The sequence below is a fragment of the Neolamprologus brichardi genome, chromosome 17, assembly GCF_056152115.1.
Source record: "Neolamprologus brichardi isolate AB-2024 chromosome 17, ASM5615211v1, whole genome shotgun sequence".
Classification (NCBI taxonomy): domain Eukaryota; kingdom Metazoa; phylum Chordata; class Actinopteri; order Cichliformes; family Cichlidae; genus Neolamprologus; species Neolamprologus brichardi.
Genome location: NC_142120.1, coordinates 28,457,596 through 28,483,785, shown reverse-complemented (window position 1 = coordinate 28,483,785; position 26,190 = coordinate 28,457,596). Strand labels below are relative to the sequence as shown.

At 38.2% G+C, this 26,190-nt stretch overlaps 2 protein-coding genes across 5 annotated transcripts; both read right to left on the bottom strand.

Annotated features, from left to right (window-relative positions):
• Window positions 1-3,486: 3,486 nt before the first annotated feature.
• On the bottom strand, window positions 3,487-7,160 carry rgs13b (regulator of G protein signaling 13b). Of its 4 annotated transcripts, XM_006797810.3 has the most exons (6): window positions 7,106-7,160; window positions 6,798-6,994; window positions 6,439-6,498; window positions 6,073-6,137; window positions 5,752-5,918; window positions 3,487-5,584 (listed from the first exon to the last, which is right to left on the bottom strand). In XM_006797810.3, the coding sequence occupies exons 2-6, from the start codon at window positions 6,875-6,877 to the stop codon at window positions 5,396-5,398; spliced, it is 561 nt and encodes a 186-aa protein (XP_006797873.2). In that variant the 5' UTR covers window positions 6,878-6,994; window positions 7,106-7,160; the 3' UTR covers window positions 3,487-5,395. The 4 variants fall into 4 exon arrangements, with proteins under 4 accessions (XP_006797873.2, XP_006797872.2, XP_035766629.2 ...); XM_006797809.3 differs by having other exon boundaries at window positions 6,798-7,147; XM_035910736.2 differs by lacking the exon at window positions 7,106-7,160 and having other exon boundaries at window positions 6,073-6,134; window positions 6,798-7,002.
• Window positions 7,161-16,141: 8,981 nt separating this feature from the next.
• On the bottom strand, window positions 16,142-19,561 carry si:ch211-117l17.6 (regulator of G protein signaling 21). Its single transcript, XM_006797811.3, has 5 exons — window positions 19,422-19,561; window positions 19,242-19,337; window positions 19,105-19,154; window positions 18,838-19,004; window positions 16,142-16,984 (listed from the first exon to the last, which is right to left on the bottom strand). The coding sequence occupies exons 1-5, from the start codon at window positions 19,496-19,498 to the stop codon at window positions 16,799-16,801; spliced, it is 576 nt and encodes a 191-aa protein (XP_006797874.1). The 5' UTR covers window positions 19,499-19,561; the 3' UTR covers window positions 16,142-16,798.
• Window positions 19,562-26,190: the final 6,629 nt, after the last annotated feature.

The window sequence follows — 26,190 nt, the reverse complement described above, 5'->3', positions numbered from 1 at the left end:
TGGGTTGACAGAAGATGCCAATTTCAGCACATTCTACTATGGAAAGCTGTTCATTGTATTTTTATCGTCATTATTTATTCATTTGTTTATCATGTGGACATATTTAAGTCTCGGAGTCATAAAAGTCGTAGCTGGTCACTGGCAGCAGAGGATGATAAATTTTATGGGTCCACAGGGGCAGTACGGGCAGTCAACAACATAGAGGACAGCACTAACCCATAAAAACACTGAAAGAAATACAAGAGGACATGATATTGTTCAAGAGGCAGACAGAGCCAGCAACAATTCATTGTGGCACTAATAAAATAAACACAAAAGCCGTTTGTTTATATAGTGGAGGCCAGTACAGAGTCAGGGCAAATGAGTAAAAACTACACCTAATCTAATCTGCATCTACAACAAATACCCACATATACAGATGACGTCACCTACATAGTAACAACTTTTATTTTGCATCTTCAATTGTTCAGTCAATCACTTGTCTCTCAACACCACAGTAATAACCATAAAGTATGAAGCTGAAACATGAACACCACCAGTTTGTTGTCTTCAACTTTTAGCTGTTAGTTATAGCGTGTAACTCTGGAGCTTTCTTCGATTTCATCTTGGGTATGATTATAGGCACTATAAAAGGCACAATAAGTCACAGATGTCAAAAGACCTCTAAAACGATGCCGTACTAGAATGTGGATTGCCCTTTACGCTAAATTTTAGTGTCTTTACACAAGAAACGCTTTAGTCAGTTTGTCAGAAATGGCATCTTTCTTCTAGTCATGTACAAAATCCTTAGAGGCTTAAGTCAAAGGCGTCACTGCCAACTTAAAGCTCTTACATTTATTTCTGACTTAATGCAAAACACACAAATTAGTTTTTATTAAGTTGAATTTAGTTTTGGCTCTAAATATCAAAAATTGTTGGTATGAACTCTAAGCTATCTCACATCTGCAATCCTTAGCAGTGGTACTGTACAGATTGCACTCTCAGCAAATGCATATTAGGACATGCAGTAGCAAAAATGTAAGTGACTCTTAATTTAAGTGAAAACAGTCCTGATGCTTCCAAGTAAATATTGGCAGGGTTTCTCTCGGAGGTTTTACAGTACTATGTTCTTTGTCCACTTAAGACTAATGAAGAAATGACTGATGTATTATTTTCTTCGGTCCTCAAACAGCCAACATTCACAAGCATTTGTAGATATGGCCAATTTTTATTTTATATTTTTACCTTGTTTGTAATAGGTTTTCCAGTAAATCCTAAACCTTTTCAAATTTCATGCCAAGGTTTTGCATATTGGAAAATATGTCATGTCAAGGGGAAGCTCAAAAGCAACCAATATCTAACACAATAAGAGCCATAATATATGCACATGTGACTGTGACTGCAATATGCCTTATTTCACTCTTATTGACCAACCATTCTTGACCTGAGTGGCACTCTTTTATTCAGGGAAACTCAATATTTGCAGTGTGAACTGTGTGACTAGCTGTTGTCAATGAGAAAACATTAAATAGTTACATTACCCATTTGACAATTTCTTTAAAATCTTTTTTTTTTTATTATGCGCTGTATTTAGCTGAAATCCTAGCTACAGCGACGCTCATCAATACTAACATTTTTTAGCTACGTTTTCAAAATTTAATTTTTACTGTTGGCTAATTTAGCTGTTTTTCAATCCTTTTATAGGAAACTACAAACAACATTGATCGGTAGTGTTTTGGATGTGAAATGTAAGATGTGGCCAAAGTTGTGTAATGAATTCATACTCTGCAATGGCAGACATGTACTGTATTGGGAAGTCAGACAGAGAGTGCATGCAAAATGCACTGTGTGTAGAAATGAAGGCTGCACCCTTAGCATTGATGTTAGTCAAAAGTTACAAGAAATTATTGACACATGCTGCACAGTACCGATATTTTAGCACCACGTTACCGAAAAAAAATTCCCCCCAATGTGAGGCATTGTCCTTATAGTGTTGACATGCCCACATGAAGGTGCACTTTGCCAGCTGAGCCCAGTCCAACAGTGTATTTGTGAAACAAGCACATAATTAAGTTGACAACAGTGTTGATGGGGGTGCATTTTAATCAAAGACTGTACCACAGCAAATCACCTGCTGCTGTGTTGACAAGCGTCCTGTCCTCAACCACGCAAACCCTGTTGCTGCTTGTGTTTAAGCATGCAGATGATCTTCAAAGGAGACCAAAACAGTTAGCATTGCTTTGGCGGCCTTCTCTGCTTTAGTGTACAACTGCTCTCCAAAAAGGTGTTTTCATTGTTACTTTGTAAACTTTGTAGAGCAGGTAATAATTTAAATTCCATTGGCTAATGTGGTAACATGCCACATGTGAGCTTTATAATGCATTACTGCCTGTTCATTAGACCTTGGAGGAATGAAACACAGAGAGAAACTTGACCTAAGGCACTGCCAACATTAGATTTTGCACCTTTAAGTGGTGCAAACATGCCACATAATAATCCAGGACCGAAAAAAATCAGGCGATGCAAGTCCTTGAATGGCCACTTGATGTTGGCCTATAAGGCTGTATAGAAAAGACTGACATAGATTCCAGTTCTGAAAAGTGAACCCAGTGTGGAAATACTTGAAACTGTGATGGTTATAGCCAGCAGAGAGCAAATCCTCTGTATAGAATTTTCTTTTTCTTTTTTTTTAATCAAAGTTCATTTGTGTAGAAATCTATAATATGATATCTTGCTCTGCAGTAACTAAAAACTATAAAAAAAAAAACCCCTGATGAGATTGTGGTCCTTTTGGATTGTCTCAAGTTATAATCAATAAAACATGAAGTTAATTTTGTATATTATAATCAGAAAATCATAAAAGGGCTAATTAGACCATTAAATCATCAGAAAAGTAGTTACAGTGGTCACAGGGAGCTGGTTTTTAAGGGCTTCCTCAGGGCCATTAAAAAAACACTTGTCATCTAGTTTCACTTATCATACCTGCACGCTACATCAGTCTTTTATTTACAGTCTATGGGCTGCCTCCAAACAATCCACATAGACTTGCATGGAAACTTTTTACAGCTCAGCTCTTTACATTTTATTACTTAAAACTTAAAGTTTGCATTATTATGGGTTCACTTTCTCACCCTATTATGGTCTCTTTTTGCTGTAAAAAAATAAAAATCAAGATAGTGATGGCTATAAAGCTAAAATTGAGTATATTAAATGCCTGCGTTACTTGAAGGTGGCTCACACTATCGTTTTATCGAGTCTGTGCATCAAGTCCAGTGTGAAGATACTGAAAAATTATAATTTTGGCACAGAATTCTTTAAAATTACCACAAAAAAAGTTTGTAATGATTGTGTATTTTATTGTGTATTGTGTGAATATCATGCCACATCTTCAGCCTTTGTGAGCCTTGTTAATCTGCTCCAGTGACGCCTGTTCAGCTGCACTACATTCCAGGAAGGAACAGAGAAGGTACAAAGTCAGGCAGAGAAAATCTCATTTCTCACAATGTCTGATTTCACAAGAAACTGGAAGTTCGTGCCTTCCTGTTTCTGAAACAGCACGTATCTGTTACGAGCTTAATTTTCAAGACACCAGATGCCTTTCAGTGATTGAAAAAAGAGGATAGCAGGAAACTGCGAGAAATCAATATATTGGTCCGCTATCTTAAGAGTATTTTTTTTTCTAATGTCATTTCATAAACTGAAATTAAAACTGGAAGTTAACACTCGTTGTGATCTTTGAAAGGATTTTGTTAAGTGAATGAGCTTAATCTGTACTTAGGTACATACATTCCCACGCATATATGTTTGCATGCAAATGTTTGCATATGTCTGATATAACATAAAACCCACAACCACATGCAAACATCCCATTTTTTTTGAATGAAATGCATTAAGAACGGTTTCACTCTAAGCGTCTTGAAGCCTTCTATAAATAGACCACAAAACTGTAATCAGAATTCTAAAAGTGACATTGTGAGTGAGAAGAACCTACACCGCAGGGTGGTGCACAACACTGAAAAGTTCACTTAGTTGCAGGTAGGCAATTAAAATAATGTAAATGTGGTTCAATGTAATAATTTAATGTAATTCAAATCACTAACAAGTTTAACAAGTACTTAAACACTGCAGCAAACTTTGTACTCAAATGGTGACAATGAAAAATAAATAACACAACATTGAACTTTTTAAGTTAACTTAACTATCAGCTCCCTAAGAGTACATTCACACAGTGCGCTTTGGACATCAGCAATCAGGCCTATTCTCATGGTATAAAAGGAGTTTTGACATCCCGGCATGCAATGTGAGACATCCTACTTCTATAATCATTCCACGCCAGAAAACTTAAATAAACAAAATCACAACTCATGACATTTCAGCGTTGTAAGGACTCTGCTTAGATTTTAGTCTTTATGCGCTGCGTCATTAGGCTAGACGTCAGCGGCTAGAAACTGCAAGTTCAGATCCCACACAAAAAATATACATAATTAGGCTTCTCGCAATCACAAAACTATACCATTAATAGTTATTTTTATTGAAACAAACTATTTTTACTTTTTGTAGTTTCAAAACAACCCTAAAGGATATTAAATATCGGCACAAAATAACCCCTATAGAAAGCTTAAACTAAAAAAAACCCTAAATCATCAGTTTTTAAACCCCATATTGGTGCAATCTACATTATTTAAAAAACAAACAAACAGAAAGTGTTCATGAGTGGCTCTTGTTAGGTTGCCTTCTGCATGCTTTTACTGATGATGGCTTATCAGTGTTAAATCTATAGATTTGTTGTCTTCCTTGGTGCTGTCATCCCGTAACTTTGCGGCTCTTTTCATGACAGCTTATTCTGAATCAGTGATGGTTGAAAACACTACATCTAAAATGCTCGCTCTCTTTCCCTCTTTCTCTCAAAAACACGCATGCACACACGCATACACACAGTTTCTCAAGTGTGACCGTGACATGTTACATCCTCTATCCTTATCTGCATAGGAAACACGTGTCCAAAAAAGGCCAAAGGGCGTCTACTGAATGGTTTGCTTACGCAGCTCTACAGTCAGACCGAGAGGCAACCAGCCCGCTGATTCATTCACTGTCAAAAGTGCGCACACAAACTCATGATCCAGTGCGAAAATGCACACTACGTGCTTGATATTGAGAAATCTGCCTGTGCTTCTCATTCTTACATAGTCCTCAGGTGTGTGATGCTAAGTGTGAGGTGGCAGGGAGTCGGGGGGAGATACTTCCGTGACGGGGCTTGAGGGCTGATTCTGGACACTGAGGAACAAGACCTCTGCACGCGTGTGCTGCGCCGGTCGGCCCTTCTTCCATCTTTGTCGTCAGTCCTTCCACCCGAAGGAGCTCAAACATTCCAGTTATGGGTTTTATGTCCTTTCTCTCCCCTCCTCTGGCCGTGCTTTCATCCCTTCATGGCGTCGGCGGCGAGGCTCTCCAGAAGAGTTCTATAAATGTCCGAGCGGAGGAACCGCGGGTACGAGTCTCTTTCCATCAACCCGTAAACGATCTTCTGAGCGTCGTCAAAGCAGTGCATGGTGGGAGTCTTGACGTTCCTTTTGATCTGCTCTCGGGTGTGATAGTCGATGTTGATCTGGAATGAAGCACAAAGATAGGAATGAGGGGATTTGAGCCAAGAGCAAAAGATGTGAGATTCAACATTTCAGCTGGCACTTCTCTCCTCTTTCAGAGGACTGCTTGCACTGACATATAAAGACAATATGTAAGGGAAACGGTGTCTGTGTGTGACTCTGAAGTTACCTCTTTAGGCGATTCTGCTTTAATGAACTGCTCATAAATCTTCTTGGCTCTTGAGGACATTCGGAATGAAGACTTGATCTTTTTGTAGTCCTCACACGTGAGCCAGAACTCAATGTTCTCGTCGCTGTATTCGGACTTGAGAAAGTTGCGAAAAGTAGCCAGTCCATCTGAGGTGAAGCAAATAAAACAAGCCCATTTTCAGCTTTCATTTAAAACAAAAAAAAGAAGAAGAAACCCAAATCAGTCTGCCCAAACTGTCATTCTTACAAACACAATATTGTTTTAGCAGTATTCTCACTCTCGGGGGAAAAAGGAACCTACATTTAGACTCGAGAAGCTTTTCCAGTGACTGTGACCATTGTTGGGTATCTTCTAAACTTAGCCTGCTGGGAGAGAATGCAAGTTGGATTACTTAACAGAATCAAATTTGAGCAAAGCGAAGCTGTAAAGGGTGCGAGTCACAGAGAAGCACACTCATTAAGAAAGCATAGCAGATGGGCTTATCGAATTCAGACAAAAATGCCGAACCCTGGGATATGCCGGGTTGGTGTGCGTGCTGTGCCAAAGCAAACATGGTGTCTCAGGATCATTTGAATCCTTTCAATGATGCCATAGATGGAAATCATAGGCGCAGGCTGGCTATTTTAAAACTGAAATGTATGCAAAACACTCCATAAGTCTCCTTACCTCTCAGAGCTGGAGGAGTGAGAGAACATGCACTGGAGTCGGCACATAAAGTTCTTTCCACTGTGTAGGGAATAAAAAATATATGAATATATCCCTGTTGCGTTTATTGCTGTTCGATTAGCTTCCAATGAATGCGTCAAAGAATGTTAGGAGTGCTGGTGTTTAGAAAAGACAGTGACTGGTGCCGTTATATAAGATGAATGGCTATTTTCAGAGATAGTATGAAGTATTTTTAACATATTTTTTTTATGTCACCACACTATTTGCTATTAAACAGCTCGAGATTTTCTCGTCAAGCTCCAAGTCAGCACATTTACTGGAAACTCCAGCTCAGCGTTAAAGTCAAAAGTTTCACTCACATGTTTTTGTTTCTCTTCCTGTCATCTCTGTCCATGATGAAGCGCTGTGTGTTGGGTGGTTCGACGATTAAGCTTGGCATTGTTTTATTAAGTCCACTCTCGCGGGCTCTCGGTCCTGGTCATGCTGTGGCTGAGAGACACTGAGGAGGATTCCCCCTGCAATGCAGCTTTTTATACCAAGGTTTCCTGTTGGCGGTCTGGGGTTGATGGGATACATCAGAAGCTCAAACTAAAGAGGAAGCACCCCTTCCTTCCCTTCCTCTCCTCCTCCTCCTCCTACCTCACAGTTAGAAACAACACATACTCACTCGGTGCTTTGCATGCGTGTCTCCCTCCCTCGACTTGATGCCTTACTCCCTATTATGTCTCTGCTTCTTTTCCTTCCCTTCTGCTGTTGCTGCTCCTTCCCGCCTCCTAACTGGACTTGCCAAACAAACAGCACTCTCTGTGGCTGAAAGCTTGCTGTGTTCCCATTATTTTTAGTCTGCCAGCACAGATGCAAATGACAGCAACAGTGACTTTGATAGGCAAATCGTGACCTTCACACGCTGTTTGTGTAGTGTGTCCATTAAATGGGATGTAAAAGAGAAGGCGGTTGAAACCAAATATCGGGATTGTCCTTCTGTCTTTCATATTTAACATTTTTTGATCCCAAAAAAGGGAAATTCGTCAAGATGTGGTAGAAATGTGCACAACACAAGGCTACAGTCATGAGTAAGAAAGAGGAAACAGCAAATTGATTGCAACAGAGAGGCTCCGCAAGGCTACAGGAAGCCAGAAAGACTGTCAGAACATCATATCCTGACCACTCTCATCTTTCAGCTGCAGAGTTATTACTTGATTATTGAAGCCTTCCACCATCGTCAAACTGCAGGCGGAAATCCTTATATGGTGGCTAAAACTAGTGTAAAAGGCGGAAAAAAAGTTGCAGCTTTAATCCAATGCCAAATATCTCCAGAAAATATAGAAGGGTTTGGAAGTGCCTCAAAAAAAAAAAAAAAAAGAGGATATTCTGTCAGCCCCTTCAAGCACGATTTGTAGACTACAAAAAGAATTAAAAAAGAAAAAAAAGAAAAGAAACGTACAGTTAAATTTTAGGCATATTTTACCGTTAAAATGAAGAAAGTGTAACATCAACCCACACAAAAGGTAGACATCCAGCAAAGTCAAGTACTATGATAATGAGCATGATGTCATTGCCAATGTCAGAGACCCATACATATTTGAAGGGCCCCAATGTTTTACATCTGAGCCTGTTATTTGTTTAAGGGACAGGGGAACAGACGAGGAGTGAGGAGAACCAACCGAGGTCAGCCAGAACTCGGGGCTGTGGCCAAAGAACCTTTAGTGAACTGGATGGGGTCTTGGCAAGAACTAGCATTAGCTGAAATTAGCATTAGTTGTGGTGACCCTCCACATTTCACGTTCCTTTCAGTTCTGTGGTGATCTACAACAGATATTTTCTCTGGCATTTAAGTAGACGTTTCTGCTGATAATTGTAGCACAGAAAAGAACTGTGGGAATTCAAATCTACATCTGAAGGTTTCAAGTAAACTGTTTGGAGCAAATGGTTGGATGAGAACAGTGTGTAGTAGAGTAAATGCCAGAAGGTATTCTTGGTCTCATGCTCATAAACTTTGAAACTTCTAAATGTGCTAACGATATTGCCAGAAAAAGCCCCTGGTTTAAGGTGTTGTCAGTCAAGGTTTCAAATGATGATTGTTGAGCGAAGGTCCTTGTTTGAAACCCACCTAAAGATGGAAGCGATTTGTTTATTTGGATAGACAAATGGATGCTGGGCTTATACAGGTGTGGTCAGAAGTTTACATACATTTATTGGAATGGATATAATCGGAATTTGGGGCTTTTCTGGATTTTTCTTAGCTGTTCTTTTTCTGGTGTGAAATAACTGTACAGCATACTTTTAAATACTTACATAGTCTTTAATCACTTTAAAAAAAACAAGAATTGGGTATACAACTTTGAATTTATTATGGATATTTTCCTAATCCACACAGGGTGAAAAGTACATACACAGGCTCAAACAGCCTGTGTATATATAGTCCAAGCAGGTTAGCGAATACCTAAGAGGGAAAATGGTAGATGTACACAAATTGAGAAGTCTTCTTTGGAGCCATTTCTAAACAATTGCAGATCCCAAGATCAAGATCAAGATCATCATAACATAAGTAGAATTTTTATAGATGTGACACAACTTTGTCAAGCTATAGAAGAAGACCCAGGGCATCATTCTTAGAAAAGCAGAAACTGGTTAGGATGTTTGGGAACAAACAGGGACTGCCATTTATTGGAAAAAGCAGGAACACCAGTGTCACTGTCTATTATGAAGCAAGTTTACGCCAACCATGCCAACCATGCCAACCATGCCAACCATGAAACAAGCCACTGTTTCAAAACCAACCATGCCTTACTGAAACATGCAGTCAATCTTGACAAGCCAAATGCCTCACGAAGAAATTCTTATGTTCATGCAAGATAAAGATTGACCTATTTGGCCACAATGACGCTATGTTTGGAAGAGTAAAGGTGAGGGATTCAAACCTAAGAACACTGTACCAGCTGTCGAGCATGGTGGTGGTAGCTTCATGGGTGGGTTTGTTTTGTTGCCAGGAAAGTGGATGCAGTAATGAAGGAAGAATACTTCCAAACTCTTCCAACGTCCGCTCAGATGAACAGCTAGATTGTTGAAACTTGAGCACAAGTTGGAACTGCCTTCTTAAATAGCCTTGTCAAACCCCTGACTTCAACCATCTTTAAAATTTGTGTACTACACTTAAAAGCCAGGTCCATTCCAGGGAACCAACCAATTTATGAGGAAATGTGCCAAGTGGTTAAACATACAGCCAAAATTACACCAGAACCTTTTTGATTGCTACAAAAAGCGTCAGGTCAAGAGCAACTTGTTAAGAGACATTTAACCAAGTAATAATATTTGAGCCTGTGTGGATTTGAGAAAATCCAAAAACCATACACCATGGAAAAAAAAATTCATAGAAATTGTTAGAAGCCCAAAATTACCATGATAGTTATGACCATAAAGAGTTTAAGTAAACTTTTCACCACAGCTTCATTATTATTGTTTTTGGAGTCCACCTATAACAAAATTTGAAAAGGAAAAAAAGCATCCCTGATTTGAATTTTATCATTTGTACAGCACGGGAACTCTTCCAGGAAGTTCCTATATGACTAGAGCCTAGGTCTAGCTTGCATATGGGACCTCCTCTTGTCTGAATGGGCTACAACTGTGTTAGCTGGGCTAAAACACATTGTACTGGCATATGCTGGCAATTCGGGTAGTTTGCAGAAAACCATCTTCATATATGCCTCAGTTTGTATATAGTAGCCTGTTTGATTTTGATACCCTTTGGGCTTCAACACTCTGGTGGTCAGTTTGGCACAAGTTGAAGTTTGCATGTAATTTGCAATGGCTTTTGATGTGCAGAGTTGCAGAACTTTTCAACGGCATTGCTTTCACTGCAATGTATCGCCCAGAATAGGAAAATACAATCATGGGACATTAAACAAGCAAGGCCGCTCTGGGTTATCACTCATTGGTTACAACTCTAATAAATGTACTGACTATAGTCACTATGGTCAGTTTACATTTAAAGCAAAAATAGATCAGGTTATTAGCAAATGTAGCCCATAGCCTTGCACTGCCATGTAGACCCTAGCTGGGAGTGTGACAGTACTGAGTCACACCATCTGCCTCTGCCTTTACATGTTGCAGAAGATTTTCTACTCATTTTGTATAGAGAAAGGATGTTGGTGCTTTATTCATTCTCATCCTTGACCACATAGCACAGAAATGTATGTTCATTTTCCCCCCGAAAATAAATAGAAACAGCTTTGCATTGACATTGTAGCAAATACACAAAACCAGACAAAAATAGCAACTCTGCAATCTTATTAATATTTGGTAGTGTGAATAGATTTACTGTTAGAGGTGTGAAAGCCCAAAGCAAGTGTATTTCACAGATCTAAGATGCGAACTTTGGTTCCTAACTGGGGAATTTGAAGTCTTTAAAGCTTTTTGAAAGCTTCCACTCGAAACCTGATGCCATAGGCTACCCTGTTATAATCTACCCTTAGGCTTTGCCTCACTGACGCTTCCCTTTTTTGCCCAAACACGGTTATAAGTACTGAGGCGTTGCGATAGAGTCACCAAACACTGAGAGGTGAAAGCTGCATTCCCTGCCTGAAGTTAAAATGTGGACAAGCACATCAGTGTATAAGATTTAACATTCAGCATCCAGCTCTTATAGTAAAGTTCCTCCCGACCGTAACCGTCTTGACTAACACTGTGCCAGCAGCAGTACTCACTTCCTTTTTGCTACCATGGTAACAGTTGTGGGCTATGAGAAAACAGTGACAGATTGTGTGCCATGTGATGGAGGAGATGTGAGACCTCTGTCGTTTATCAGGAACAACCCGTGACACTCAGTGTACTGAGAGTTTTCTGACGTACGACTGTACACCTGCAAATAGTTTCAGCCCAAAATTACAATCAAAACCAAGTCAACCATAACATTTCCTACAGTATCCACATAAAATTAGAGTGAGCACTTTCAACCTTTTCACAGCACACATGGATTTTGTCCTGCTTTAAAACTCATTTTAACCTTTTAACTTAATTGTAATGCTTTCAGAGTTTACATTCAAAAATTTAAAAAAGATTATTCCCCAAAATACTGACTTTATTAAGCAATTTGCTTACATGTAAATTTTCCATGTAAGTTCAATTCAATTCAATTCAATTCAATTTTATTTATATAGCGCCAAATCACAACAAATGTCGCCTCAAGGCGCTTCATAGATACAGAGAAAAGCCCAACAATCATATGACCCCCTATGAGCAAGCACTTTGGCGACAGTGGGAAGGAAAAACTCCCTTTTAACAGGAAGAAACCTCCGGCAGAACCAGGCTCAGGGAGGGGCGGCCATCTGCTGCGACCGGTTGGGGTGAGAGAAGGAAGACAGGATAAAAGACATGCTGTGGAAGAGAGACAGAGATTAATAACAGATATGATTCAATACAGAGAGGTCTATTAACACATAGTGAGTGAGAAAGGTGACTGGAAAGGAAAAACTCAATGCATCATGGGAATCCCCCGGCAGCCTACATCTATTGCAGCATAACTAAGGGAGGATTCAGGGTCACCTGGTCCAGCCCTAACTATATGCTTTAGCAAAAAGGAAAGTTTTAAGCCTAATCTTAAAAGTAGAGATAGTGTCTGTCTCCCGAATCCAAACTGGAAGCTGGTTCCACAGAAGAGGGGCCTGAAAACTGAAGGCTCTCCCTCCCATTCGACTTTTAAATACTCTAGGAACAACAAGTAGGCCTGCAGAGTGGGAGCGAAGTGCTCTAATAGGGTGATATGGTACTACAAGGTCATTAAGATAAGATGGGGCCTGATTATTTAAGACCTTGTATGTGAGGAGCAGGATTTTGAATTCAATTCTGGATTTAACAGGAAGCCAATGAAGGGAAGCCAAAACAGGAGAAATATGCTCTCTCTTTCTAGTCCCTGTCAGTACTCTTGCTGCAGCATTTTGGATTAACTGAAGGCTTTTCAATGAGTTTTTTGGACATCCTGATAATAATGAATTGCAGTAGTCCAGCCTGGAAGTAATAAATGCATGAACTAGTTTTTCAGCATCACTCTGAGACAGGATATTTCTAATTTTAGAGATGTTGTGCAAATGGAAGAACGCAGTCTTACATATTTGTTTAATATGTGCGTTGAAGGACATATCCTGGTCAAAAATGACTCCAAGGTTCCTCACAGTGTTACTGGAGGCCAAGGTAATGCCATCCAGAGTAAGAATCTGGTTAGATACCATATTTCTAAGCTTTTCAGCGCCGAGTACAATGACCTCAGTTTTATCTGAGTTAAGAAGCAGAAAGTTAGTGGCCATCCAAGTCTTTATGTCTTTAAGACATTCCTGCAGTTTAACTAATTGGTGTGTGTTATCTGGCTTAATGGACAGATAGAGCTGGGTGTCATCTGCATAGCAGTGAAAATGTATGCTATGTCTTCTAATGATGCTGCCTAGGGGAAGCATGTATAATGTAAACAGAATTGGTCCTAGCACTGAACCCTGTGGAACTCCATAATTAACCTCAGTGTGTGAAGAGGACTCTCCATTTACATGCACAAATTGGAGTCTATTAGATAGATATGATACAAACCACTGCAGTGCAATACCTGTAATACCTACAGCATGTTCTAATCGCTCTAACAGGATATTATGGTCAACAGTATCGAATGCTGCACTAAGGTCAAGAAGGACAAGCACAGAGATGAGTCCACTGTCAGAGGCCATAAGAAGATCATTTGTAACCTTCACTAAAGCTGTTTCTGTGCTGTGATGAACTCTGAAACCTGACTGAAACTCTTCAAATAAACCATTCCTCTGCAGATGATCTGTTAGCTGTTTGACAACTACTCTTTCAAGGATTTTTGATATGAAAGGAAGGTTGGAGATTGGCCTATAATTAGCTAAGACTGCTGGGTCTAGAGATGGCTTTTTGAGTAAAGGTTTAACTGCAGCCACCTTGAAGGCCTGTGGTACATAGCCGATTATTAGAGATAGGTTGATCATATATAAGATCGAAGAATTAATCAATGACAGGACTTCTTTGAGCAGTTTTGTAGGAATGGGGTCTAAAAGACACGTTGATGGTTTGGAGGAAGTAATTATTGAAGTTAACTCAGAAAGATCGATTGGAGAAAAAGAGTCTAACTTAACATCAATGGAACTAAGAGTAGCTGTAGATAATATTACATCTGTGGGATGATTATTGGTAATTTTTTTCTCTAATGATAAAAATTTTATTTGTGAAGAAGTTCATGAAGTCATCACTAGTTAACGTTAAAGGGATGGTTGGCTCAAAAGAGCTCTGACTTTTTGTCAGCCTGGCTACAGTGCTGAAGAGAAACCTGGGGTTGTTCATATTTTCTTCAATCAGTGATGAGTAGTAAGCTGTTCTGGCTTTGCGGAGGGCTTTCTTATAAAGCAACAAACTATTTCTCCAGGCTAAATGATGATCCTCTAAATTTGTGACACGCCATTTCCTCTCCAGATTACGAGTCATCTGCTTTAGGGTACGTGTTTGAGAATTATACCACGGGGTCAGGTACTTCTGATTAGAGACCTTAGTTTTCACCGGAGCTACAGTATCCAGAGTCGTACGTAGTGAGTTGCTACATATGTAATAATAATGGCAAATGGCCTGTATTTGTATAGCGCTTTACTAGTCCCTAAGGACCCCAAAGCGCTTTACATATCCAGTCACCCACCCATTCACACACACATTCACACACTGGTGATGGTAAGCTACATTGTAGCCACAGCCACCCTGGGGCGCACTGACAGAGGCGAGGCTGCCGGACACTGGCGCCACCGGGCCCTCTGACCACCACCAGTAGGCAACGGGTGAAGTGTCTTGCCCAAGGACACAACGGCCGAGACTGTCCAAGCCAGGGCTCGAACCGGCAACCTTCCGATTACAAGGTGAACTCCCAACTCTTGAGCCACGATCGCCCATCGTGTATGTAATAATAATGTAAAACATTACATTTAATGGAATCTGTTGATTGGTGTACATTCGGTTTACACCAAGAATATTCTTTTGTAATGCTTAATTATTTGATTAAACATTTCAGTTGCATTTTACACAAAATTATTGCTTTATGTTCATGAGGGAAAAGTATGTTTCTTCTTTTTTTGTGTGTAATTATGAGATTAAGGATCCAAAATAAACTTTCCAATAGCTATATCTCTGAAACACAAGTGCCCCTGGATATAATAAATAAAAATAATAATATTGTTATTAAAAGAGTTGTAGTTACTAGTCCATAGAAAAACAGTATGAGTGGATGTGTGTCTATAAAGATATTTCTCCCTGAAGTAGTTTGGTGTCTGAAGCTTTTCTGGTTTCTCTCAGCGACTATGAAACATGGATGTTGGGACATGACTAATTGTAGGTTCAGTTGCAAAGTTTTAAAGTTTGCATTTTCATTGTAGCCAGCACGGCAACTTAAAACTGGAAGAGCGAGCGGCTAATTTGACTGAGACTTTATCCTCCTTTTTTCAATCTAATGGCAACCATAATTTACAAAATCACCATGATATAGAAAACACTTCAGTCTAGTGACCGATACCATAGAAAGTCTTTATTGAGGTCATGCATCGAGGAAGCCAAGGGGCCATGTTCCCATAGAACCATAAAGGATGTTCTGATGGTTATACTGAGTGTATGATTTCTGTTTCTATTTCCCTCGATGTCCAAATAGCATTAGAGCAACCTTTCTCACATCAAAGTAAATAGTTTGCATGGAAAGCAATAGCCAAAACCTTTGGCTTTTGTCTGAAAACGTAACTCTTCCATTGCTTTTTAAAATCCATATGCATTTCTATCTAATGACTAGTAACTATAACAGGCAAACTCAAACTGAATATACACCTAAACGCCCAATCTGTCGTCCCTATAATGGCAGCTGACTAACAGACTGGGATGTGTTTAGACTCAACTGCCATGACACAAATATTTGTGTCATGTTGAAGTGGATGTTGATTATAAACTAGCTAACACAGGGAAACAATATAACAACATAGTTTCACAGCCTTCTTCACTTGTGTTGGAACTACAAAAAAGTGAGCTTCATAGTTTGTTTTCATACCTTTCATTGGTGTTCTCTTTCATATGGTAATACATGAACTCTGGGCTTTCACCTTTATGTTAAAAACAGAGCAAAAGCCTCAGTATAGTATTTTAAAAATAGGATTTCCAGTCATAAAGCTATTAGTCTTTGACCAGATATGGTTCAAATATCCTTTTGAGTAATGGTATGAGGCGCTTACTGTTGTAAAAAATATAAGCTACTGTCCTTTTATTATCAAATCTGATAAGTGATGAAGCAGATTTTCTATGACCACGTCCACTTTTTTTGCCCCACAGTACTCATCATGGTTGGAAAAACTGCTTAAATTTGTTAACAACATCAGGCCATGAGTACAAACCGATGTGACAAAAACCTTTATTAACGTGGAACTGTTTGACATACACAGTCTCTCTATTTTCATCTGAACAAACCTTTCCCAGACTACTCTTTCTGGCTTTTATTTTTTTCACAAGTATTTTCCCCAGTCATTGTCTGTGGGTGATGAGATTATTCCCCTAACAAGGCAGCACATTGAGGGCTGATCTGTTACGCATCAGGTTGTCTGATGACTCCTGTGCTGTCATTTAAGCCCTTGAGTTATTATTAGCTGCCTCAGTACTCCTTTTTAAGGCACAATCTTTAGGAATAAGGCCGTTTACAGAACAGAGCGGGATCGAGGGTTAGAGTGGGGGGTTACTTTTTTCCAGTTTAGTAAACCCTGATGTTGGTGTACAGAGTCAGGCCCACACCTAATTAAAGGATATAGCAGACATGTGACTGAAAACAGAATCCCTTTGCTGGGTAAGCTGTGGAAACTGTTATCCTTTATTTTGACTCATGCCCTTCCTCATGTCTCAGTTAGTCAGTCAGATAAATATAATTCTGACTATATTGGAATAAAAAGAATACTTATAGATGAATGACTACAGTTACTGACTGAATTAGCCAAATTTGGGCAAGAAGTCCTAACATTTCACATCAGAAACAAGCTTAACTTACCTAGACTTTCAGTTAACACATACAGTATTTCAAAGAACCTTGAACTCTGCAAAGTCCTCTAAAGTACTAACACATACCAACATTCTTTATACGTACATATCTCCACACTCACATTACTTTTCTGTCATTGTGTTTGCCTTGCTGTACTATAGTCCACGGCATTTTATCAGTACAAAAAGAAAAAATTATATTGCACACTGTTAAAAAATTATTTTTTTATGTTTGGGTTCAGAGTGAAACAGTAAATTAGTTGATCCAGTGTGAAATAAAGTTTCGGAGCAGCTGAATAGAAAACAGGGATGGTAGCTCTCTTTAAAGGTACCACAGAGTCCTGGATTTGCGCTTTAGACTCAGGTAGGCATCTGAGTGCAGGAATCTGGGGCAAGAGTCTCTTTCCATCAGCAGGTAAACATGTTTCTGGGCCTCGTCAAAGCAGGAAAGGCTCGGTTTCTCAAGCGCCTGCTTGATCTTCTCTCTAACATGCTGGTCTACATTGATCTGAGAAGGAAACAAATGTGACAAGTCAACATATCATCATGTAATGTGTTCCCAAATTATCTGTGTTTGTTTTCAATTTGTAAAAAGGTGCCTGAAAAACGTTAAATCCAAAATATGTACAATCCAAAATATGTACACCCCTGTACCTTCCAGGAGTGTACAAAATACACCCCAGGAAGGAGGTAAGAAAATACTTCTTAATCCTAGGGTTACATTTTTAAGAAAAAAAAAAGTCTATTTTGTGGTCAATTTTATTACTGGTACAATAAAAAAAAACATGAAATCAAACATTAACTTGCTAGCTCTCTTATATGCTTTTCAACTCAGATGAAACTCCATGAAATTCAGAATTCTAGCTACTGAGACAGATCACACACACACACTACTTGTCCCTGAAGAGTTTCCTGTCCTGTTTTGTTTATTTGGATTCTGCTTTTTCTTTGTAATTGAAATACTTCATTCTTTCAAAGAAACATTGAAGAACATATAAAACATTTAGCTTGCCATTTAGCTGAATGATTACTATTGTATTGGTCTTGCTTCACTTCAAGTTGCAACTAACTAAATAAGAAACCATTGTGGTAGTTCCTTGAATGGCTACATAAGTCAGTCCCCCATAGACTTCTATATTTCCAAGAAATACAGCATTCAAATTTTTTTAACAGCCTGCTTCAAAAAAAAAAAAAAAAACCCTAACTTTATTCTCGGTGGGTAAAATCCCTCTTTAAGACAATGGGTTTTTTTTTTAAATACCTTATTCATGTGGATGTTGGAGGTAGGAGTGTGACTGCTTATCCTGTCACAGGCAGCTGGTGGCCCAGTTATTAAAGTGGACTTCTTCCTCTTCCCTTTGTTTATTGTGTTATTGCCTTTTAGAGGACTTTAATTAAATTACCTAACAAATAATATAGCATGCTGTGAGGTACATCCTGTATTAGAAGTTTGTGTTTCAATTTACGATTGCAGGTTGCTAACCTAGCACGCTAGCTATAGCTCATAACTTAAGACTCCAAACTCCAAATATGGCCACATCTGACTCCAAAAAACTAACGTAAATATCTGATCCTATAATAATGTGTAGTAGAATTGGTATCCAAGTGTACGTTGCTTGACAACCCTACATGATACATGTGCTGCTTACTTGTCACCACTAAGTGATTTCTTACTAGGAATGTATATATTGTTTGTGCAGTCTGTGGTTCACAATGGGAAAATTCTGTGCCATATTTGAAATGAATAAAACACTACATAACCTCCCTCCATACTCTTCTACTTTGGTACTTTAACTTGTTTGTTGGTATTTTTACGTGTTCGGTATTGTTCTTACTGTCTTGTACAGAAGAGGATTAGGGCCACTGAAAAAAAAAAAGAAAAGAAAAAAAAAAGGGGGGGGGGGGCACGTCTTTTTTTTTCTTCTTTTCCTGAATTCTGAGAAAAACGTCAGAATTCTGACTTTTTTCTCAGATTTTTTTTCCAGTGGCCCTAATCCTCTTCCGTAGTCTTGGAGCAACTGTGACAACTTAATTATCTCTGGGATTTCTTAAAGTATTCTGATTCTGATTCAGTGCATCTTCCCTGAAAATATGGCACAGCAAATACTGTACTAAAAGCACCAGAAGCACTGGAAGTTATGAAATTTGGTAATCATCTGCATTGCTTCACTGAATTTGTAAAAGTTTTGTACAGTTTTTCCTCTGATGCAATCATACTTTCCTCTTTTCTGTAATGCCAGTTTGATAAAATGCAGTTTATATTTGGGCTTACTTTTAGTAGTTACTCAGAAAGTCCAAGAAAGTAATTTCTTCTTTTAAGGATGAAATATTATTCAGCTCTGGTATAACGGACAAACTGACCTCTCTGCAGGCTGTAGGCTGGATGAACTCCCGGTAGAGCTCCTCTGCTCTCCATTGAAGGTCTTCTGGTGAGGTAGTCAACCTGAACTCTTCACATGCGAGCCAGAACTCAATGTTTTCCTCACTGAACTCAGACTGCAGAAAAGAGTGGAATGCTGCTAAATACTCTGCAAAGAGGGAAAGGGTTAAACATACAGAATTATTCATTAAGTGAAATTCATTTGTAGAATCACATGGCTCAGTTTTGTGAAGAGTAACACTTCTTACTTTTGTCCTTTAGCAGTTTTTCCAGGTGAAGTTTATGGTCAGTCTGACAACTATAAGGAAATGATATATGGCTATTATTTTCTTTCTAATATACACCATGGAGATGAAAATAACTAACAGTTCCAATCATATGATACCTTAGCTTTGAAGAGTACATCTCATCATTACATTTCTGTACACTGACACACTGGATATCCTTCTTACGCCTCCTGCAGTTCAGTACAATGTCAATCCTTAAAAATAAAATCAAGTTGAATATGTTTGTTAATGTAAAGTTTATAAATGTAAACTTAGTATCATTAGTGTGCTTGGCTTACCTTCGTGGCCGCTTCATGTTGGGCATTAAATCCTTAAATTCGTAAAGTCGAATCCTTGAAAATAAGAGTTTGGGCATTTTAATATCCCTGTAATTCCCTGTAGGGCGATACAATAGCCTGCTGTGATATGTGTAAAAGCACTGTTCCCTCCTGGGCTTGTCCTTAAACTGCCAGGAAAGGTATACTTATGACGCTGTGGGCCTGCTGGTACCTGTATCTAAACGCCAATTGGATACGAATACAAATGTCTGTTGTTAGACTCATCTACCCTTGTTACTGACTCACAGCTGTAAAATTCCTATGGGAGAAATTTTTTTCTGTTACTCAGATTTCTGGAAAAAGGTATTTAGGTGACTGATTGACTACTTGATGTGTGTGTAGTCCATATAGGGCGATATAAGCGCTTGCCTTTTTGTCTTTTGCTTGTCTGTATGGAGATTCTAGATGCACTACCTATGCCATATTTTAAATCAGTACTTCACAAATGGTGTGCCGAGACATGGGTGTGCCGTAAGGGAAGTCCAGGTGTGCTGTGGGATCTTGTGAGAATCATAATTCATTGTTACAATGAATGGCTGGACAAAAGTCACGAATTAGCAGTTAATTTACTGATCAGTTGTTTGTTGTTTGTTAAAGGCAACCGACTGACTGTGATTGACAAGATTTTCTTGTGTGAAAGAGGCTATGATTAATTAACCACCAGCAGAGATGACCCACAATCTTAAAAACTCAGAAAAAACACCTGTATTGGGATGTAAACATGCAGTAAAACAGGGATTGGATATTGTATCTATGTCCATTTTTTGTTGCTATGTGATGACATAAAGAGAAAAATGATGAGAATTCAACCAATTGGTGAAGATGTGATAACACATACAGTGAGCCCAGAGGTATTGGTACAACAGGTCAAATAATCTTGAAAAGGAAGGGCGCCAAGGAGATGATGCCATCAGATGAAAACATAGCTGACAATGGCTGCAGTGAACAATGTCAACTGTTTTTAACACTGTTTCACTCAAACATTTTTGACACTGTTGTAGCAGTGATATAGTATAGAGCTGTTATATGTCTACAAAGCATCTACGGATTACCAAGACAATCCTATGCATCCACATATTTTTTTTCCCCATCAAAAATACCTATAACCTCATCTTCTGATGCTTCTTGCACACACTTGTTGCCAGGTTACAAATAAACATTTTCCTTCCTAGTTCAATCTCCACATTAGTTGGCGAGAGACATTAAACATGGATGAGCGCAGAGAAGATTCAAAAGTTGAATCGTTTTGAGCTGAGTGCAGAAGCAAAAATAAACTTGGGGTTTTTCTTGTTGCCGAGGACTGTGTGAACACGGAATTTCATTTGTCTAGATTTGTCCAGAACATTAGGCACTACAGGTCAGTTTGGATTTGTAGGCACAGGCCCTAAGCCACCCATTGGCAAACATTAGCTAATGCTATCACTGTGCACAGAAAATAAAGAGGAACCAACCATCCCTTCAGAGACAAACCTCACCTATTTCTGAATCAGAGTGCTGGATCTGAATCAGAGGGAGCAAAACTGTGAAACTGTCTACATGACAGTCTTGATTTTCAAAATATTAAAGGTATTTGATAAATTGGACAAACAGACTTGTACATTTACTTGTGTAAAACAATAAAAGTAGAAACAAAGACAAGGCATAAAAAGACTAGCAGTTTTCAAGCACATTCCAAAGTACCACACCCTTGAATCACTCTTTTTGCTAATTTGATTAAATGATAAGTTAAATATATTCTGCATACCAACAATAAATTGAACGTCATGGTAACAAGTGGCTTTCAAGTGAGAGCAGCATAACTCTAACACCCTAAATATTGGGTTGCAAGGCAATACATTGTAGAGCTAATGCCCTCTGATTTTAAGCAGGCTCCTGTACAATTGACCACCAAGTTGGGCCTTTGAAGGTACTGTTGAGGAATAGGGCCCAATAAGTCATTTGCAGGAAGCTCTTTAGATCAAAGACAGCATTATTTTTGTGCTGGCTGTAAGAAGGACAACCAAAAAATGAAAAAGAATAACTCAAAAAAAGCTGTTTTGAAAACTGTGAAGGTCCGAAAAACATGCGCACAGAAACCGAAACATGCACTGAGTCATACAAGGACAGAGTAGCAGCATTTTAAGGCACAGGAAATTAGTAGGGAAGTTTCTATAAGTACTGAAACTCCTGAAGCGAGTGACCCAGACAGTTCTGAGAACAACTCCTAAAACGCAAATGTCCCCTCTTTACTGTCCCCATCAGCCTTAACATGCAAGCCTTAAACTATATGTGTAAACCGGCAAGACAATGTTCCTCTTCTCTGATGACCCATATAGATATACTAATGGAAATTTTACAACACACAAAGTCGGTGCTTGTGTGCATTTTTGGGTGGGTGTGTTAAATCAGGTGTATCCATTTGGTGCTTTTCAAGATTCCCTCAGGGGTCTCGTCGTTGGGTTTACTGCTGTGTTTGTGGTTAGGAGAATGTTGAAGTGGGTTTATTTCAAACTTTCCCCTCTAACACTACAGGAGCCGTAGCAGATGCACGTGTGAAGCTGGAGATTTAAATTTTTAGTAGCCGACACCCTTAATATTGCATGCTTGACTGAACTGCACTTTCACACCAGGGCATGAGAAAATCCACAGAATACAGAACAGCTCTTTGTTAATCAATGTCTTCATCATGGGTCCATTGAGTTTGTGAAATTGCAACGTTGTGTTGCAAGTTCATTAAGTTGTAACAAATGGAAATGGTATTTTAATAGTCTATATAAAGTATAAGCATTATACAATACTGTACAATCTGGATTATCATTGTTACATTTATTAGCTTTGATATATTGCCCACTTCCAGGTTAATGTCTCTTGTACACCCAAATAGGTTGTTAATCTGCTACCTGTGCACAAGCTATAGATAATAGCATGGCTAGCTAACTAGATTCAACAATAATCTTGTAACATTCAAAAGAAATAAGAGTTTTTGATAATGTAGAGAAACATTCAGCGAGGCTATCAATCGCATTTAAGAAAATCTATATCAAAATTGTAAGCCATAGATTATTAGATTTTTTTTCCTATTGCTGTCCTAACTCCAGAAGCAGTGTTTATTACCATGCCTAGCTACCTACTAGCTTCTGCAGTGACCTTGTAACCAGGTGTTTTTCAAAAGGACAAGATTTACATATACTTATTTTGTGAGTCAATAAATGGAATATGTATGTAGAGATAATAGTTAAATAATGAACCAAGATGAAAATATACAGTTGTCTAGAAAGAAAATATTATAGGGTCATTTAGACTAAATGCAATGGCATTTACTGAACAACTGGTTACACAAAGTATTTTTTTCATCTGCGTTCTATTGACAATAATTTAAATCAAACTTCACATTTTTTTCTATGTTAAAGTGTAGCTTTTGCCAGAAACAGGATGTGTTTCAGGTGTGATACACGTAAAAGTTCTTTATTTGCAGCTGTTCAACATAAGTAGCAAACATGACTTTTAAAGTTTCTTTTAAGTTTAAAGTTCCTTTTAAAGTAAGTTTAAAGTGGAAGTATTATGTAGGCCTGTACATTTATATATGATAGAGGATACTACAGCATCTGCTGTGTTACAGGAGAATTATAGACTAAATGAAATACACTAAACAAGGGAAAGCCTCATGCTTTAACATATGCTGAAATCATTTCTTTAGTCAAATGAATGTAAATAATATGACCCGAATAAAGGCTAAAATAAATTATGATAAGTCCATACAATTCAATTTCTAAACTGGAACTCTTTGGACCATGGATAGAATTAGAAAGGTAAGGGTTGTATGACTATCCCAAGGATCAAACATACAGAAAGGACCAACACATTGTAGAAATGGTTCATTTTACTATAGGACTTGTATTCAGCATTCTTTTAAATAATAGACATTGAAACATGATTTTAAAGCAGCATTTAAGATTCCCAGTGCATGAATTAACCTCAGCAATTAAGGTAATTTCTAATAAAATAGTAATCCCAAGCATGCCTTTATCAAGTATGTGAAATATCTGAATTTGAATCCCACTGAAAGTCTCTGTGGGATCCACAGAAAAAAGCAGTTTAGGTATAGAAAATTAGTAAGCTGGAAGCTTTACCTTAAGGAATAAGCTAAAACTGGAAGTTTAAATGTGTTTGAGGATTGAATTATTTTCCATTTTTTAAAATCAAGTCTCAAAATATATCTTAAAAATGCTTTATTTAGTCATCTTTTTGAAATAGTTTATCATGACTGGCTGATATTTTTTCACTGAATTAAATTTGCATTAATATCTTGGTTAATTTATTTATCTCACCCTGCTTTGTTTTTATAGCCTTTAAAGTAAATGTTCATGTGTGCCTGGGCCGGCTTGAGATTTTGCAAATGGGCAACAACCTGCTACATGAATTATTTCCTGTTAGTATTTTTTATACTTGATGCCGTTTCTAAATGAAAATGAAAGGCAAATGATAAGAGAGCAGAAAGAAGAGCAACAGCTAGCCAGCTTATCTCAGCGATCCTGACACAGATTGTATTCCTTATAAGGTAAACTACACGGGATCCATTCAGTGGCCCAGGTGTCATTCACGAGCCATTACAACAAAACCACTCCACAACTTCATAAAAGTATGATTGGAGTCATAAAATATTCCAGAGATTACATTTTTTTCATGCAATTTACAAAAAAGTGGAAAAAACTGCTCTGTGCTAATTAGCTTGCGATGAGTGACGCTAGTAATGAGACGTGTTCAAGTTAACAAAACAGGTTTCAGTTGTGCCCTTTTTGTTCTCGAATCGTTTTCAATTTAAATATATAAAGTAATACGATTTTAATAGACTAAAATCTCAATTGTTTGTATATAGATGGTGAAAAATTTGAACTTCCGCAGTGAAACACTGGAGCTTACTCGGTCAAGAGGTGGGTTATCAATGAGACTCAACCTTTTGATTACAACACATTAAAAAAAAATGCAGGGCAGGGCACTTCCAGTTCTGCGGCTGCCTGTGACACTTGCAAAACATTGTGGCTCTAGAGCCTTGTCTTCTTCAGTCTAAGACATCAGCTAGACTGACTGACAGTTTATATAAAAACAAATGGAAACACACAGTGGGTTGATTTCCTCCTGTGTTGCACGGTCGTACAACAGAGCAACCGAACAACGTGCCTTTTTGCAGCAGTAACTTTATTGTAGTTTTGCATCACAGGGCACTCGGGTGATTTTGCCTACACCGTACATGAGTTTCATTCAGATTTTGTGGTAGTTAAAATTATTCCACATGCGTTTAAACTTCATTTACAAATGATCTAGAAACATGTGAAAATGCTTATTTTACTTAATTAATTATACCATCTTTAGTGACTCATTTTTCTATTTTCTACTTTACTTACTGCGTCTGTTAACGTCATTCTAACATTATATCTTTGCTATTTTCCTGGTCAAGTGCAGTCCTTAGAAAATCAAGTAATGTTATCTGTAACAGACTTTTCTGAGGTGACAGCACAGAAGCACAAAACTACGTGTCCTTTTTATGCTAACGAATTGAGTCAAATATTCCGCTGACACATAGCAGTATAAAAACAACAAACACAGGCATCTGACTGAACAGAAAGCATGGTCGTGAACATTCTTTTCATATTTAGCCATTCAGAGGAGCTATTTTTAGACTACTAATATCTCTGTAGATCTTGTTGAACCTGACACATACTTTCCATCAAATCAAGTTCATTTCCACCTGCGTGCAAAAGAACATACAAAAAAAAAAAGAAAAAAAAAAGCTTTATGCATCCGGTTTACCTCATTTTTAGGGTTTCTCAGTTTAAATTTGTATTCTCCTATTAAATATCTAATGGTCTCACTGTTATAACTTATTAAACTACATAATGGCTACTGTTAATGCAGTAGCAGTGGTTCTGCAGCTTTGGTTTTGGAAGTTAAGGAGAAACAAAAGTTTTTAACAAGGTTTTAAATACCTAATGTAGATAGAGACAGTGCTAGCTAGTTGCTGTTTACCAGGAGCACTGTTTTTACTCTTGTTCTGATTTAACCACTTATTTGCATTTTAAACACCGTGGTTCTTCTTTTCTTTGTGTCGTATGTTTTTTCCCAAGTATGTTTACTGCATTAGAATTTCCCCAGATTTTCAATAATGTCCTTCTTTCTTAGTCTGCTGTATAAAACTACCTTTCAGAAGTGCGGTTGTGACATTAGCATTACATAATAATGGAAAATCATGAAACATTTCAACATATCAGGCCTGACTGACTGACAGGAAGTGGACTTGGTGAGACAATAACTCTAGAAGCTGTAATAATGTGGTGAAAAAAAAAAACGAAACAAAAAAAAAAACTAGAGACCATAAAAGGTTCTGTCACTTTCACTTAACATTGTAGGAACAGCTTACAGTAATTATGTTTAATTAATTTATTACTAGGTAAAAACCAAAACCAAAACAAAACGTCAGAATGTTTTCATTCTACGCAGATGACAGAGAGATTCAAGATTTTGCTGTGATTACTGGGAATGCTGTTGTTACTCTTACACGGAATTCAAACAGCTCTTTGTTCTTCTTCTGTGAAAGTGTAGAAATCCAACTCTGTTTTGTCATAGATGCTTTCAGGTCATTACAGCTGCCAGCGCTAACCCTACTCTGAGCCCAACCCTATGATTTGGAGAAACACATGAATGTCAGATTGATTATTTTCCTTGTTCCCTTGTTACAAAAACATATGAAAAAGAT

Bases quoted from the DNA above. Each gene is read 5' to 3' on its own strand.
- rgs13b (XM_006797810.3), bottom strand. From the start codon at position 6,877: ATGCCAAGCTTAATCGTCGAACCACCCAACACACAGCGCTTCATCATG. The intron at 6,138-6,438 runs GTAAGGAGACTT...ATTCTCTCCCAG, and splicing joins CACTCCTCCAGCTCTGAGAG to CAGGCTAAGTTTAGAAGATA. The intron at 5,585-5,751 runs GTAACTTCAGAG...GCTTCATTCCAG, and splicing joins AAGCAGAATCGCCTAAAGAG to ATCAACATCGACTATCACAC.
- si:ch211-117l17.6 (XM_006797811.3), bottom strand. From the start codon at position 19,498: ATGCCCAAACTCTTATTTTCAAGGATTCGACTTTACGAATTTAAGGAT. The intron at 19,338-19,421 runs GTAAGCCAAGCA...TTTATTTTTAAG, and splicing joins AACATGAAGCGGCCACGAAG to GATTGACATTGTACTGAACT. The intron at 19,155-19,241 runs GTATCATATGAT...ATTTCCTTATAG, and splicing joins ATGTACTCTTCAAAGCTAAG to TTGTCAGACTGACCATAAAC.